This window comes from Arachis stenosperma, chromosome 3, assembly GCF_014773155.1.
Source record: "Arachis stenosperma cultivar V10309 chromosome 3, arast.V10309.gnm1.PFL2, whole genome shotgun sequence".
Taxonomy (NCBI): domain Eukaryota; kingdom Viridiplantae; phylum Streptophyta; class Magnoliopsida; order Fabales; family Fabaceae; genus Arachis; species Arachis stenosperma.
In genome coordinates this window covers 38,407,766-38,424,360 of record NC_080379.1, presented here as the reverse complement: position 1 = coordinate 38,424,360, position 16,595 = coordinate 38,407,766, and the positions used below count along the sequence as shown (strand labels likewise).

Sequence of the window (16,595 nt, the reverse complement as noted above, 5' to 3'; positions counted from 1 at the left end):
TAGCTATTACCATGAAATTGAAGTTTGAATGAAGGAAAGCGTTGCAGCCGCAGTGGTTTGTTCATTGCTTATGTAGACATTGGGTTCTTCACTTCTTCCTACAATCTTACAGCCTACATCACAGCAAAGAGTAACTTCTGGGTTCTGTCTAATTGGCTGTTTTTGGACTTTGCTCTGTATTTATAATTATCGTAACAATTAAATTAAATTTATGCACGTTTAAAGATTGACAAAAACAAATGCATAAGTAAAATACTATAGAAATCCATGTCAGAGGAAGAACAGCAATAAAAAAAATAACAAAATAGCAATTAAAAAAAATTAATTTATCAAAAATAGCTCATGCAACAGTGTTTTAATATGGGTAAAAAACTTGTAAACTCTATCTTCTAATGTATTGCATAAAGAAGCAACTTTTTTCAAACTCTGGATATCCAAACATCTTTATTAACGAAATATGATTAATTTTATGAAGAAAAAGTGAGAACAATTTTGAACTAAACAAAGGAACCCCATCAAAGTCCATTTAAAAAAGAGCGTTACATGCATACTCTAGTATTACTCTCTCAATGCGTTTTGCATTAAACATCAAGAAATTATCTCCAACTAACTGCACAATATTGCAATGAGTAGAAACCATTCAAATAATTGTTAAAAACTTCTAATTTGTATGCTTATTCAGTATGACTATATTTTTTGAATTTCTTTTACTATGTGCAGGAAGTTGAATTTCACGGCCAAAAGATACCGCTGGTATTTTTCTAAGAGATGAAGATTCCTGCAAAAAATCAGAACAAAACCTTTAAACATAAATTTCTTAAGTCCATATGTTGGTTCCAGCTCAAATAATTGACCACAAAAAGTTTCAAATATTTCCAAACCTAAATCCTTTTCTTAAAATCAAATCCAGCTGATATAAAAGCATGGCCTTTGTTTATTTGTTTTGAGTTAAAAAAAATATATGGAAACAGCAACGGAAACGAATTACTTTTATAGACTCATCGTTCTCATCTTCCTTCCTCATCATGGATATACCTATCTGACAACATGCAAAAGAATAACATAATGCTTTTGCGGTATTTTTCTTTTGACTAAATTAAAAATTTAAATTAATCATTCAAAGGCATAAAAAATCTTTATGTGTACCTAACAAACTTGTTTTCATAATGGTATTACCTAGTCTTTAGGCAATCTGTATAATAATATATAATTCCAATATCCACCCCCCAATGCACAAACAGGAATGTCAAGAACAGCAGGATTTGGAACATAGAGCAACTGCAAAACACAATAATAGATTAAGTTATGGTAAGATTAGGATTGTATGATAAAAGATAAGCTCAACTTATTTGCAAAAGTCACTTGATATACTGGAGGAATGATCAAATATATAAATCTAAACTTAGCAAATCTCCAAGATATGTAATAACTCTTAAGGGATAATATCAAAATACTTATACCAACAGTAAGAACACACAACTTAGACAACATAATAGGACACATGTTAAGAAAGGTGGGGAAAAAATAAAAGGGGTACGAATTCTTTTTTCCTCTGTTTTCTTATATTGTTGTCGGGGTTAGAGTGTACCATGGTAAGAAAAGATTTTGAGGAGCCTCCCAATAAGCTTCCTACCTATGAGTGTTGATAACCTTATCTTATATTAGACCAAGAGTACAACCAATCATTTCAATTAGAAACCACAAAGAAAGATCTAAATTTAAGCTCATAGCAGCATAGACAACAACCCAAAATATAGACACATATGAATGAAGAATAAGTTATCAGATTTAGAGTTGAAGTCTAAATTGACCAAATAAAAAGAAACCACTGTAAGTTTGTTAATAAAGCCAAATTTAAATTTGCATTTTGTAAATAAAGTCAGAATATTATTTGAGAAAATAGAATCCAGAATATCACTAATTATCTGATCCAACCTAACAAACAATACTTGAATATAGTAAAATTAGGCCAAATTCTTTGCAAGCTTTCAGCATCAATTTGTAACAAAAACCATAAAGTAATAGAAGCACTTAAAAAAATACAAAAAAATAGTGAACAGAAGCTCCAAAACAAATGCTCGCATAAAAGGACTGAAAGCTAGAATGTAACAAAGCAGTTAAGGACTGAAAGGAGCTGTAACAACAGAGCATTAAAAGAACCAGAAGCTAGTCATTCATCCCTCTTACACCAGATTAATTAACAAATTTCTTAAACTACAACTTGAGGTGTATGAAAGCCTTTCAATCAGAACCCTGCAAGAGTCTTCAAATTTGAGTTTAATAGTTGAACATTTAAACTATACTAAACATACTCAACTTTCACCTCCAATTGGTTGCATCTCAATATCATTCCAGAATTAAAAATTATAAAGTCTCAAAGTTACCGACTTAGAAAACAAAATCTGATTTTTACTGCATAATACATCTTACTTTAAAAATCCAAATCTTTAAAACCACAACTCTAACAATTCTAAATTTTTATGAAATTAAAGTGTTAGAACCAGAGCTTCATTTAAAATTGGTTCCATTTAAAAATGCAAACTCGAGAATTTCTAATAGAGGAAACAAGTTGCTGCTGTGTTAAACGTTCTGCAGAAAAACCAGATTTGACATCCATAATTCAAAAATTCACCATAAATCATAAACTTAATGAAAAAGTCTCAAATTCAGCAGTCTAGCTCCCTATATTCCCAAGCTTAATCCGGACTTGGCCCCACGCAATTCCGATAATCACAGAATTAGTTGTAGTTTTTCAAAGTTGCTGACTCGGTATAGAAATTACGCAGAAAATCAGATTTTAGAATTCAACTTTGAAAAATCATAACTAATTCTCTAGTTGATACGAAACCTTCAAAATTGAGTTTTCACAATTACACTTAATATAATTTACTTAACACTTAAATTCTTATCATTTCAGTCACTGATTCACTTTCAAAGTTGCCGTTTATTTTCAAGAGAACCTGATTTTCAGCAAACCATTTAGTATTCAAAACCCAACCCTTCAATACCCCTCAAAACCAATTCCAAATCAACCACCAACCAAGCTCATTATCATTACAATATACCAAATATCAGCTCAACAGCAACAAATCCAACATAACCCATTAAAATTCAGTAATTCTGAACAATAAGTCATCAAACAATTCCCAATCTACATAATCAATCAATATCACCAATCAACAATTCCAAATCACAATCTCAACCATTCCAATCACAATTTCAGCCACAATTCAATATTCACATAATCAACCAATTAATCACAGCTATTAAATCTATTTGCAGTTATTCAATAAACCTTGTAGGCATTCTTAAATTAATATCGTTTTAAACCCCCTACCTCGATGTCGCAATCGCATACTTTAACGTAACAAATACCTTCTCTTTTAGTGTCAGGGCAGCAGCGGTAACTCTCACACAACCAGAACGGCAACAATACCAGCCTTCGCAACTTTGACCATGGTTGCAGTAAAATAGAGGATTTAAATTGAGTAGGAATCAAAAGCAATTTTCAGCCCTAGGGATTCAAGACAAAGCAAGGACCAAAATAGAATTAAAATCAGAACATGGCTACCATAGCAGTAACAAAACAAAACAAGTAAATGGATCAATCCTAAGGAAAAGATACCCGGATAACAAAATCATAATCAGCAATGGCTTCAACCGTCCTATGGCAGCACCAGCGACAACAGAAAACGGCCTCCTCTCCTTTCCGGTTCGTGATTCCAGTGGCAGCAATGATCTTGAACCCAACAAACAAAAACAGCAGTGGCGTTTTCTCAGATTCCAAAACCCATAAGCAGAAACAAAACTGGCGGGCCTTCCTCCTCCAGCGGCGGCTTGGCGAGACGCGGCAGCAGCAGAGTGCGACAACGGCGGTGCTGCAGCTCAGTAACGGCGATGCGGTGGCAGCTCGCGAGGATGGCGACGGCAACCCGCGGCGCTGACGGCGACAAGGCTGGTCGTGGGCTTCTCTTCGTGTGTCTCTCTCTCTTCGCGATTATGTCCCATCGACAACGGCTTGTGAACGGATTGGCAGTAACGCAAGCTTGTGGGTCCATGGACGGGACGGCGCCGTGAAGCAGCTCGACGGCGAGCTCCAGGGCGGCGACGGTGACGGCAGACAGCATCTCTTCTCTCTTTGATGCAAGCTCTCTCCTCTCCACCCTTCACGCTTGACAGCGACGGTGACGGCGGCGAGGCCCCAGCCAGCGCCGTCTCCCTTCTCTTCCCTCTTTCTCCCTGTTTCCCCCTTTCTTCAATTTGTATGCATTTGTTATGAAGGAGGGTGAGGCTGCGGCTGTTAGGGTTAGGAACTGGGGAAATTAGGGTTCTGAGTTAATTTTGGGAATTAGGGTTAGAAATTAAAATTTTATAAAAGAATATGAATAGTTATGAATAGATATTTTGATAAAATTAAAGAGTAGAATAATTTTAAAACCAAATATACTTTCTTAAAAATATTTAAGAATATTATTTATCAATATTTTGCTAAATTGAATTAATTATTTTTAATTTAAATTAAAAAAAATAAGCATATTATTCACATTTTTATAAAATGTAGTTTAAACTCAATATTTAATGATTCAAATTAAATGATATAACTTTTTATTATTTTTCTATTACCGAAACTTTAATTTTAATTTACAAAATATCTAATTATAATAAAAATTGTACATAAATATTAACTTACTTAAACTTAAAGTATTTATAAAAATCAATTTAATCATTCCTAATAAGTTAATCTCTAAGAGCTCAAACTAATAAAATAAACTATAATTTATCCATAATAAAAATTTCTTAAATTAAGTTATATATTGCTTTCATTACTAAATCTTAATTTCAAATTATATGAAATAACAATTATAAAATTACACAAGAGTATTAATTAACATAACTCCAAATATTAATAAAACTAATTTAATTACCCTTAATTAATTAATTTATAAGATAAGATATCAAATTAATAAAATAAATCGTAACTTTTTCATGATAAAAGTTACTTAAATTAAATCATACAATCCTTCCTTATTTTTCAATTACTAAAATTATACAAAATATTCCAATATAATAAAATTACTTAAGAATATTAATTGATTCAAAATAAAGTTATCTGCGAATCTATTTAGTTATTTCTAATAAAATAATTTCTAAAATTATAAAGTTTTAAACTTAATAAAATAAAATCACAATTTATTTATAATTATATTTTCAAAAATGCGAGATGTTACATTCTATTCAACTTACAAAAATTTTTACCCTCGAAAATTGATATAAGTTGAAGAAAAGATATTCACATCCCTTTTTGAATATTTTAAAGGTTCCAAGAAAATCATATCACATAAACATAGAAGAAAATATATTAGATGATGCAAAAGTTGATAAAAGTAATTTGATGCAAACCAAATTTCAAAATCTAAATTAAATAGGCACAATGTTCATTTAGAACTCTTAAAGCATGATCACTTCCTCTTATTGCCTCAAAACTCCACAACTCCTTATAACTTCATAGATTGACCATATTCACTTTCCGTACACACAAATCGTGTCCCTAAGAACTAGCGCATATAAGGAATACGAAACATGAGAAGAGAAAGACAAACGGCACGAAAGGTTTATACGAGAAATTGGAAGAATACTCAAGTTCACAGTTGGACAAAGGTGGTATTTCGCAAGGATTTAAAGGAATACGTGAGATTACCAAACAACAAGAATATATATATATATGCAACAAAATGTAGCATAAAGCGGGTTAATTCAAAGATTAGGAAGAAATTTTGAATCAAACAGTTTCAATATGAACATCATTAGAAAAAATAGTACAACAATTTAGAACAACTTCAATTTGAAATAGAGGGAATTAGTTTATTTTTTTCAAAAAAAATATTTAAATCCAACATTTTCCAAAAATACTAAACTATTGTGTAGAAGCATATTAGAAGTCTTACAGCGGGTTGAAGGGGATCAGAATGTGCAAAGTTCTTAGCTTAATAACAATGTAACTTCATTATTTAGCTTATAGATGTTTAGATGATATTGTATTGTAAACCATGTCCACCTGGTATAATGGTGTTTTATTCTCCATTGTTTTTCCTTCACTTTGATTTCTGTTGCATTGCTGATAGAGTTGAGCATGCAAAATATGCAGGAACTTTGTATTATGTTGTGGTTGTACTTTTCTAGTTTTCTGTAAAGAGAAATGTTGTAAAATTAGCTATAAAAGATGTTATGTGACGATTGTACAAGATTTCTAAATTCAAAATCACGTTTATATCTATTAAATGATGATTCTTGAATATTTGCAAATTACTGTATTCGACTATTTGTTTAAAAATGACCAACTAAAAACATATAAGAAAAGTAATAAATAAATTTGATAATGATTAAAATTACATGAGTGAATCTAATTATTCGGAATAAATAGTTATTTTAAAATACCAGTTTTTTATTTTCTGTATTTTTTAGTTCTTTAGACAAATATTTTGACAAGCGAGTACAAAATATATCATTACGAATGTTTAAACTAAGATGTTTACTATAAAGATATACCATGACACTTTCACGTTGTAGGTACCACAATAGCGTGGCAAATGATGGAACGAAAATGATTAAACATCACGAAAGGAGTGTTTTGGAAATGTTAAATGATAACCTAGAAAGCAGAAAGTGTAACTGCAAGTAAAGCCAGCCACCAAAGGTGGACTCCAATTCATTAACGAACTTCGGATTAAAATCTTGTAATCATTGCTAATGGTAGGGTCTCTTTTTTTAACTTTTTTGAATACAAATTAAGGTTCCTTCTCAAATGTAGTTAAATTAACAATTCATCACACTTTACTATCTCTAGAAATCTTAAGCCATGGAAGAGGCACCAAGATTCTATTAAAGAACCAGATAAGAGTAGGCAAATATACGATAGTAGAACTAAATAAAAACAACTCTCATATTCCAGGCCTCACTTATTTTACAACATCAATAAACATTGGTTAAGCATCACTCTAGAAGAACTCGATTAGGCTGCATATAGCTTTCATTTGGCATCATCAAACATAATCTCACCCCCCTAAGCCGGGAAAGACAATTTAGTTTATAAAAAATAAAAGTTAAAAAAATGAAAAAAAAAAAAGAACTGCAATGATTGATCAACCTAGCTTCTCCATAAATGTCTCAACCAAGGTTTGTCCATTGACTATTTTTGTCGTTGCGATGATTAAATCATATGCCATGCCTTCCTGCAAAATCAACATTATAAATTTGATTTAGGAACCAAATAGAAGTGTTGGATGCGACGATTTATGTATCTCTACCTAATAGTTTAACCTTTTGAAACAAGCGATTTCATGACAAGAAGAGATTCACACCTAATGTGACACACTATACACCATTCTAGAAAGATAATGCCTCTAGTACACATCATCAAAAAGATAAGACATGATAAGCCACAAATTTACTAAGCAAATACGTCCATTCACCTGCTACATTATGGATCAATAGCCAAATTTACAAAACCAGGATCTAAATAGTAGGAAGAATGTATTGGTTAGCATGTTAAAAGCAATTGGAAAAAAAAAACGATTGCCACACCTGAGAACAGAGAAACCGAAGAGCAGAAATCTCTGCAAAGGTAACACCTCCAACAAAGACAACAAGCACCAGGGCACGCCTCCCATCAGGTACTCTGAAATATGTAACGGGTCAGAAGGGAAAAAAAACGTTATCAAAGAAGTTATAAAACTTCTTCCTTTAAGACTAAAATCTTTTGCAATTTCTGAAACTCCTATTTCAAATGTGAACCACCAAGTTCCAACTGCTATCTCTTTCAGTAAACTAAAAACAAAGGAAATGGCAGAAAAGCGATTGAATTCTTTCTTGCATTTAGGGTTTATTTTCCCAGGTAGTAAAGCTCACCTCTGCTGCTAAGTGATACCCTTAACAAATAATAAATTGTGGATGAATAAAAGATAGGATCCATCTGAACCTTATTAGTTATATTATTATTGCTAAATGTTTTAGCAGTGTCAAATCAATGCACAAGCATTGCATTTATGGAGATTGATGTAAACCCATACTTGGCTATGCCGGTTGAAACCCCTGATAAAGAGTCAAATGATGGGCTATTTGAGAATGCACCCTGTAAAAGCAACCAAGCAAGCCAAACTTTAAGTATAAATAGAAAGAGAGGTTAAGGTAAGTGGAGTATACAAGTGATGTGACTAATATGAACAGGATAAGTGAAATATTGCTGGAACAGTTATAAGATTTTCAGCTGGCCAATTATAGCATGCACCGATATTATGATTTAGAAAAGTTAATAAGTACTAACCCTCTTTGTTTCCAGGTGAGGTCCAGGTAGCAGCTTCAAAATTTCTTCAACAGGACGCCTGAGAGACCAATTATCACATTTAATATTGCATGAGTTGCTTTAAAACTAAGCTCACAATCAAATTATCTTTTTGAATAAATGTATTGTGTTTAAATGAAAATTTGGAACTAAAGGCTAAGATAATTTGATTAGCATGGAAATTGCTATTTATAATAATACAATATAGTCTTCCAATTTGAAATAAGTTAAGAAACTGAACAATATTGGAACTCAACAGAGAGCACAACTATAAAGTAGTATGTACTAATAATAACAATAACATCATTGGAACCTTGCTTATAAATGAAACTTGCAGCTCTATAAACTTTTGTCTTTAAATTTTATATATGATCATGTTAGATAAATAATTAATTTCCATGCTCAATAATAGCTATGAAGAGGGCCTTTAGTATTGAAATTTCAAACTTACCATCCAGATCGAATGGCATGCTGGATCAGACGAATGCTAAGTGGTGCATATCCAGAGAAGACATAAGAGATATCATTGGGGCTGTAACGGGAGGGAAATCACTTAAAAATTAGTAGGGATACAAGAGTGCAACAAGTAGATAATTGCAAAACAGCATTTTATTAATAAAGTAATGATGATGTAAATGAATCCCATGAAAGATTTTGCAAGAAATACCATGTACTATATACACTAAGACAAATTGAAACATTAACACCATCAGTAATTGCTACTGAGAAGTGAATATAACAGAGGAATACTTGTGGTGCAGCCACAAAAGATGAGCAATTAAAAATAAGTAGTAATAAATAAATAAATAATAATTAAATTAAATAAAGAGCACGTACTCTGGAAACATCAATGTTGCAACAATTAACCTTTAATGAAGTGATAGTGAGATGCTTATTTCTGTATTTATTACCATTTCATAATGTCTAACAACCGCCCTACCCCAAATCCCACCGCGAAAAGAAATTATTTTAGTTGTGTTGTATACATACTCATTAACACATTTCTAAAGAAGAATCCATAACTTTCTAATCTGTGGCTGTATAACTTAAACAAAAGAGATTAATTTTGAAATACTATTGGTGTCAAATGTTTTGCATTGCCAATCAAAACCACATCTCATTATATGCATGACTTGAGGGGTAGTTATTGTATAGTCAAAACAACTTGCAAGACAATTACTTCTGGGACAATTGTTGCAAGAGTCAAAATGCTTCTAGCACTTTTACACTAACATGCATCAACCTCCTAATCAAAATTGGAAAAACACAATAAAGGTGTCCAAGCATCACATTATCTAGAAGAAAATTACTTGGCTGTATCAGTGTCTTCAACCACAAGCTGCAGAGCACGTTTTATGGTAAGCCAATTGCTCCTTGACTCCTAAGAGGATCAAATGCAAAATAAGCATTAGTTAAAAATATGTCCACAAATATAATAAAAAAAAATTAAAAAAACCCAGAGACCCATTTGAGCTTGCAAGTAAACAACTAGTTCATGATACCTGCTTTTTAAAGAGCCCAGCTTTCTCTAAATTATTTAGGGTTGTTATGTGCTCAAATCCATAGCTATGTAGTAGTTCTCTCCTAAAAATGGAAGTTACAAACATATGGGACAACAATGAGTACCACAAAATAAGATTTCTTGGTATAATGCAGACAAGCAAGAATGGAGAAATATTACAAGTAACCTAGTTTCTGTAGAGTAAGAAAAGGAAAGTAAAAGAAGAAAAGATCCATGGTCATTCAAGCTTGCCTTAAGTAGTCAAAATGCTTCTTTGGCAACCCAGAATTAGTAACGGAAAATAGGATTAGAAGGCGCAGGACCGTCGTCAAAGGCTCCTGCTTGTGGATCAACTCTTCAATATAGTCAAAGCATCTGCATAAATTAGCAACTAAAGTTTCACATCTTAAAAACATAAGCTATGTACAAGCAGAAATCTCTAAAGCACAATGCATCACCAGTTAGCAAACTCCAAACATTGACCAGATTAATTGACAATAAAATGCCATCCAAATACTTTAAGGACGTCTGCATGCAACATCAACTCACATGTCATAACTCTGAGACTCAACAATTGTATGTTCCATATCAAGCTGCCCCAGAAATGAAGGCTTTGATGTGAATGTTGTCAGATGCTGAGCGAGATTTATGTGTCTCTGGAAAAATAATTTCAAGCATATTATGTTTTGATAACTCTAAGAATCTAGTTAATGAAGTCAATGTCAAAATGAACAAGTTCTTACAGTGATTTCTGGCAATGAGTTCAGCTTTTTCACGAAGTCCTTCAACTCGGAAACTGATTGTGACTGGATATTATGGAAAGCAATATATTAGAATGCCTTTGGCGATCCATCTTAATATAAATAGTTAAAAAAACATGTTTAGGCTTCTCAAAGTTTAAATACTTGAACATATGCAGTTAACTATTTTATTATTCTTAGGTTGCAATAATGAGCATGCATACAACTGGGACAGCTTGAAGGATTTGATCTCCAAGGTAAAGTATGCAATAGGATTCCAGTCAGATTCGATAAATAATTTCACATAAAAATTTGGTTTTGAAACAGTTTTTGTTTTCTTGCAAAATTAATTGGAAAAGCAGCATCCAAGTATAGGACATCAACTTACAGTAGTCGTCATCTCAGTGTAGTCTTGCTTCATGGATGTAGCTTTTTGACGCAAAATCTGCAATACTGCAGACAACAACTAAGAAACTAGAACTACAAGGGAACCATAGATGGTCTATCTAAATAACCTTTTCACTCCTCTGTGTGTGTGTGTGTGTGTGTGAGAGAGAGAGAGAGAGAGAGAGTGAGAGAGAGAGAGAAATTAGTCAAGATAAATATAAAATTAACCTGGACAACAACTTCAAAGTTGAGATCCCGTATCTCCTTGAAGAGCTTGTCACTAACACAGGACAGGAAAGCAAATTTCAAGATATATAAAGAGCAAATCGTAAATAAAAGATAACAGGTATGATGCAAGTAAAGCATCTCAAACCTCATAGATAAGAGAGTTAACATCCATCAACATTGCATCATTAATAGAAGGTAGAAACTAAAAGAGGAAGTCAGAAAAGTAACCTACGTTGAATTAAGTGGAACTTTAGTTTTTTTCCCCTCTTGCTGAAGTCCCATAATAGACGCATCAAGCTCTATAGAACCATTCTTGATATTCAAAAACTGCAGTATACAAATGCAATAAGATAGAAAAAAGGTAAAGCCACGTTTCAACTCTTTCCATATGCTGAAATTATATATTTCTGAAAACAAAATCATGGCACCAGAATAAGCCATGAAGGCTACATAACGCTCCAAAACTACTTATCCAAATAACTAAAGCAGGTATTGGAAAGTTTTGGTATTCATACTTACAATATTAAAATTCAGAAAGAAATGAAGGGAAGGAATATACTAAGCAGACCAAACTTGATTAGGAGATATTCTCATACTCTTAGGAGAAAAGACCGATCATCAAATAACAAGCAATAAAATATACTATGCAATATGTATCCTTTCATAAATATGTAGGCTGCTTCTGCATTAACTTGCCTCATCAAGTAATCCTTCATATGTTAATTGAGAACACAAAGGAGTAACCATATCCACCTGCATTCATTGTGCACCCAATTTCAGTGATAAGTTTTGAGGATGTCAATTGTATCCAGTAAATGGAACGGAAGGACATACCTCTCTATCTAAAAGGATTAGTGTGTTTATCTCTGGCATAACCATCTATATACAAATATCAAACAATCAGAGGACTGTACGGCGTATTTAAATAAGCTTTGAAAACTCTCACTGTGTGTATGAGTTTTATTCTTTATGGGGTATCTTTTGGCTGTTTTACTGTTGCCAGTTATCTTGAAGAAAGAAAGGGAAAAAAACAGAGTAGAGCATGATTACGTCAGATGAGTTGACTGGTTCCTCAGCCTGCATTCGGTTAAGGATGTCTGCAACACGCACAGATGCTTTTCCTTTTGCCCTCAGATTTGGTATCACTCCAAAAGAGAACTGCAAAATAAAATAATAAAACACAACAACGAAACAATTTTAAGAAAGAGGACAAGCAGATCGATGATATTATATCAAAAAGGGAATTCTATTTGTATTTGATTATCTCCTATCAGTTTGATGATAATTGTTCTGAGTCCAAAACTTCCCTGCTAACAAATTTGACAACATTATGTATTCAAAACTACAACCTCAAGTTTGTGAATTGCTTTTGCGATATGCCAAAGCGAGCTTGTATCACCATCAACTTGGCACTCCTACCATAGATGAGAAGGCAAACAAGGATAAGTAATTGTTCAAAGCAAATATTAAATGGAAGACAATTTCAAAGATGATAAATTATAACTCATAGGGACAACAATACCAAATTAACTCAATAAATATATCAGGAAGAGCAGAAATGGTAATATCCAACAACATACTTCGTAAGCAAGGTCAAGCTCAAATGATAGTACATCCTCATCCATTGGTACAATATACAAGGGATACTCCCCGATTGTAACCATGTTATGTAATTTCTCTTCCTCAAGAACCTGTTCACAAGAAAATATAATTATTTTGTATGGTAGGACAAGTATACTAGTACAAAATACTCAAGTTAAGGGAAAACACACTTTCTCACAAACAACAGTGCGGCGGGGAACAAAATAAACATGATATTCTCTTTGTAGTCCTTTCGATTCGTCATGGTGAATATTAGAACATATATGTCGCATCAAATTAGGCTGAGATCGCACGAGGTAGACCACTTTGGTGCAGTCAGTTTGAATGTGGTCAGCTGAAAGATGCCGTAATTCAACTCCATGCTCCTATTTCACCAGTTCAACACAACCTCTCAGTATACAATAAAACTATCCAATCATCTAAACAACAAACTACTACTTATAAAAAAATTCCAACTATCTTCCATGGGCAAGAATGATTTTTCTGAAATCTAATACAATAAATATGTTCCGTGTAAAAATTGAATAGAAGCAAAAGACAGAAAATTTGATTACCTTGAGTAACGATGTCTGTATGATGAGAGAGAGAGAGTCCCCTAGCTTCGGATCGATAACCAAACACTTCTTCCCTCGAATCTAAAACAAGAACGACCACAAGCAATTTACAAAGTCAGTTTGATTTTTGAGTGCCATCACAACGAATTGCACTCAAAACCAAAAAAGGACAAACAAATTGGTGGGAATTGAGAAACAATTACGTTCTTGAGGATGTTGATGAGCTCCTTTTGGGATTGTTCCCTGAAATATAACCATATAAATTAAAAATTTAGAATTGTTATCAAATAATACTTTTAAAAGAGGTATACCTGATTGAAATGAGATTGATGGGGGCATTGTCCAGGTTGGGAATCTGAGCCATTGTAATTGGAATGAAATTAGCGGTTCAAAGAGAGTTTCAATCGAAGCGCATCTTACGCTAACGTACACCCGCAGATCAATCACTGATAACGCTACTCAACACTAAGCTACTTTAGCCTGAACTGAGAATCCTGTAATAAAATGTAACAACTTCACCAAAGCTACTTACTTCCGCCAACTCAACCCATAACATGGAGTACAGAAAAAAAAATTAAAAAAAAATGTATACCCTTCAACTTTAATTTATGTGTTTTTAGACCTGAGTTTTCTGATTTTAACATGGTCCACACCAAGGTTCTGAAAATCGGACCGGTCATCAAACCGTTTTAGTTACTGGTTCACTGGTTTATTGGTTCAACCGGTCTAACCGGTGGTTCAACTGAAAAAACCGTTTTAGAATAGAATACGCGTTATCATTATATTATAAACTAACAACATTCTAATAAATCATTAGAAAATAAACTATAAAACTCAAGCAATAAGTCATTTAGATATTTAATTGTATGTACCGTAAGAAATCGAAAAAAAGTTTATACTTTATACACATACCAAATCATGTGTTTATCATATTCACAAAAATGTCTGATTCAACCAAACAAATATCTCAAAAATGAACACAAAATGAATCATAATGAAACTGAATAAATGCCCTCTCCCTTAATAACTACCTCAGAAAGTGGCTGATTCCAACAATAAAAAAAAACATGCATAAATATAATGCTCTCGAGTGTTGTTATCACTTGAAACCAAGGTTCTGAAAACCGAACCGGTCATCGAATCGTTTTAGTCACTGGTTCACTGGTTTACTGGTCCAACCGGTCTAACCGTGGTTCAACCGAAAAAACCGTTCCTTAATAAAATAATAAATAAATTATAAATAAACATCCTAAGGTATCTTTCAAATTTAAAACCCTATATAACATATCACCAACTAAATGTAATTAATCATCAAAATACTCAAATACTTACAGCAAATATATTGGCAATTAACATAATTATACTTTCATTAAAAATAGTTGAATTGAATTGCAGTGCACAAGTTAAAGACAGAGAATATTGCCTTAATGTAGCTAAGTCAAAAAGTAAAACAAAACAGGCCCTTTTAATTCTTACGCTTGTAGGCTTCAATATAATCATTACCATACAAAGAAACTTTCTTGAAGGGATTTATGGCAACCAAAATAGGCCCTGCTTTTGTCTGAATTTTACAAGATATGATTAACAAGGTTAAATTAAAAGAATATTTTTCAGTTGTCTCAGTGAGTCCAGCTAGATAGAACAAACATCACTGTGTACTGTGGTAATTCTAGATCATATCTTACTTTTCTATCAGGCAGTGAAACAACAGACTCAGTTCCAGAAGATGTTATTATCTTCACCAGCTCCCAATTCCTATTTGAAAGTTGAAGCCAATACTGAACCTTTGAAACAATGAACTTCAGAAGTAAGGGAAAGAAATAGAAAATACTAAGCTATCCATGTCTTACTAATAATAGAATAGAAAAACTCAATCTCTTAGAACTCAATAATTACATCAGTTATCCAACTAAATAATTGCATCACAGTTATCATAACCTGATTTCAAAGCCTAGAAGCAAAGTGAAATTAAAAACATGAGACATACAATAAATCAAAAGATCACCAATTGCAAATTTTTTTAACAAGAACAGAAGTTAAGAACAATAAAATTAATAAATTATTCACGAAATTAAAAATAGTAACAGCATTCAGCAACAAACATTTAGCATTCAGCACAAACAGCATTCAGCAACAAGACCATATCTGAACTCAACAATCAGCATTCAGCAACAAACATTACAAAATATTAACCAATAATCACACTAAACCTCCAACTAGCAACCAGCAACCAACAATGACAAAATAGCAATAAACATTAGTACATAAACATTCCAAAACAGTGATGACTCTAAACCTGCACCCAGCAACCAATAATTACAAAGCAGCAACTTTATAAAACATTACACAAAAATTTGAACAAAAATTCCAGAAATTAAAAAGAACAAGAAGAACCAAGCATTCAGAAATTAAACAGAGCCATCACTCATCAGTAAACAGAACAAAATTAAAAGGAAGGAGCCGATCGAAGCAAAATTAAACAGACCCATCAGTAACCAGAAGCAAAATTAAACAGAGCCATCACTCATCACTCATCAGTAACCACTAACCATGGCAATGGCAAAATTAAAAGGAAGGAGCGAATGCGAAGCAAAATTAAACAGACTAACAGAGCCATCGGTGACCAGAAGCAAAATTAAACAGATCCATCACTAACCTTCGACGGAGACACGGATGGAAACCGACGAGACGACGACAATAGGCAAGGCGACAGCAAGCGGCGACCCAACGGCGAGCTGCTCCAAGCCACGAACAGAGAAGACAGGGAAGATGGGGATGACGAACCAAGCTACCTGGGTTCCGAACAGCGAGAAGAAGAAGAAGTGGAGGCGCCGAGAACCTGGGGACGGCGGCGGCAAGGATCCTAGGGCTAGGGTTCTCTTTGATTTTCTTCAGAAGAGGCTAATGGGGGTGCACGATGCACGAATGATTCTTGATTCGGGGAAGGTGGCCGACGTGGTCGTGTGGAATAGAGCTGCCATCGGCGGGAAGTGACTGCACGACGGAGGCAAGAGGTGAGACCGGCGACGGTGGCTTCGATTTTCGAAGCTCAAACGGCGGTGGCTGGACGAACGTTGCGCCGTTGCCTTCGAAGCTCGAAGTTGGGACGGTGGCGGTGGCTGGACGGACATGCGCCAGCGGCTTCGATGAGGTTGAGAGAATCTGGACTCTGGACTGCTGCTTCGCGTTGTGGAGGCTGGAGACTAGAAGGAAGGGGGTTAGGGAACTTAGGGTTGCCATCCTGC

General features: G+C 33.7%; 2 protein-coding genes across 22 annotated transcripts in view; both read right to left on the bottom strand.

The window, feature by feature from the left end:
- Positions 1 to 4,375, bottom strand: part of LOC130968168 (uncharacterized) — a 35,623-nt gene extending 31,248 nt beyond the window's left edge. For 5 of the 15 annotated variants that reach the window (XM_057893283.1, XM_057893285.1, XM_057893280.1 and 2 more), the window contains exons 1-6: positions 3,626 to 4,375; positions 3,376 to 3,514; positions 1,177 to 1,278; positions 989 to 1,039; positions 749 to 778; positions 11 to 174 (exon numbers count right to left, since the gene is read on the bottom strand). In XM_057893283.1, coding sequence (XP_057749266.1) covers positions 11 to 174; positions 749 to 778; positions 989 to 1,027 — 233 coding nt within the window. In that variant the 5' untranslated portion in view covers positions 1,028 to 1,039; positions 1,177 to 1,278; positions 3,376 to 3,514; positions 3,626 to 4,375. The remainder of the gene's footprint in view (positions 1 to 10; positions 175 to 748; positions 779 to 988; positions 1,040 to 1,176; positions 1,279 to 3,375; positions 3,515 to 3,625) is intronic. The other 10 variants (XR_009081537.1, XR_009081533.1, XR_009081534.1 and 7 more) reach the window with 4 other exon arrangements.
- Positions 4,376 to 6,157: 1,782 nt separating this feature from the next.
- LOC130968448 (vacuolar protein-sorting-associated protein 33 homolog) lies at positions 6,158 to 16,577 on the bottom strand. 7 transcript variants are annotated; one of them, XM_057893724.1, is made up of 26 exons: positions 16,007 to 16,577; positions 15,036 to 15,134; positions 13,943 to 14,092; positions 13,662 to 13,844; positions 13,554 to 13,593; positions 13,351 to 13,431; positions 12,967 to 13,161; positions 12,775 to 12,885; positions 12,544 to 12,609; positions 12,245 to 12,352; positions 12,029 to 12,073; positions 11,891 to 11,947; positions 11,427 to 11,521; positions 11,195 to 11,246; positions 10,968 to 11,024; positions 10,583 to 10,645; positions 10,389 to 10,495; positions 10,092 to 10,214; positions 9,841 to 9,922; positions 9,649 to 9,719; positions 8,790 to 8,870; positions 8,321 to 8,378; positions 8,067 to 8,128; positions 7,582 to 7,675; positions 7,145 to 7,229; positions 6,806 to 7,060 (listed from the first exon to the last, which is right to left on the bottom strand). In XM_057893724.1, the coding sequence occupies exons 4-26, from the start codon at positions 13,712 to 13,714 to the stop codon at positions 7,053 to 7,055; spliced, it is 1,794 nt and encodes a 597-aa protein (XP_057749707.1). In that variant the 5' UTR covers positions 13,715 to 13,844; positions 13,943 to 14,092; positions 15,036 to 15,134; positions 16,007 to 16,577; the 3' UTR covers positions 6,806 to 7,052. The 7 variants fall into 7 exon arrangements, with proteins under 7 accessions (XP_057749709.1, XP_057749707.1, XP_057749708.1 ...); XM_057893725.1 differs by having other exon boundaries at positions 13,973 to 14,092; XM_057893728.1 differs by having other exon boundaries at positions 15,036 to 15,128.
- Between the last annotated feature and the right edge of the window lie 18 nt (positions 16,578 to 16,595).

Excerpts from the sequence above, each read along its gene's own strand:
- LOC130968448 (XM_057893726.1), bottom strand. The coding sequence starts at position 13,714 with ATGGCTCAGATTCCCAACCTGGACAATGCCCCCATCAATCTCATTTCA. Across the intron at positions 13,162-13,350 it reads TACAGACATCGTTACTCAAG|GAGCATGGAGTTGAATTACG; the intron begins GTAATCAAATTT and ends CTGGTGAAATAG. Across the intron at positions 8,871-9,648 it reads GAAGACACTGATACAGCCAA|CCCCAATGATATCTCTTATG; the intron begins GTAATTTTCTTC and ends CTCCCGTTACAG.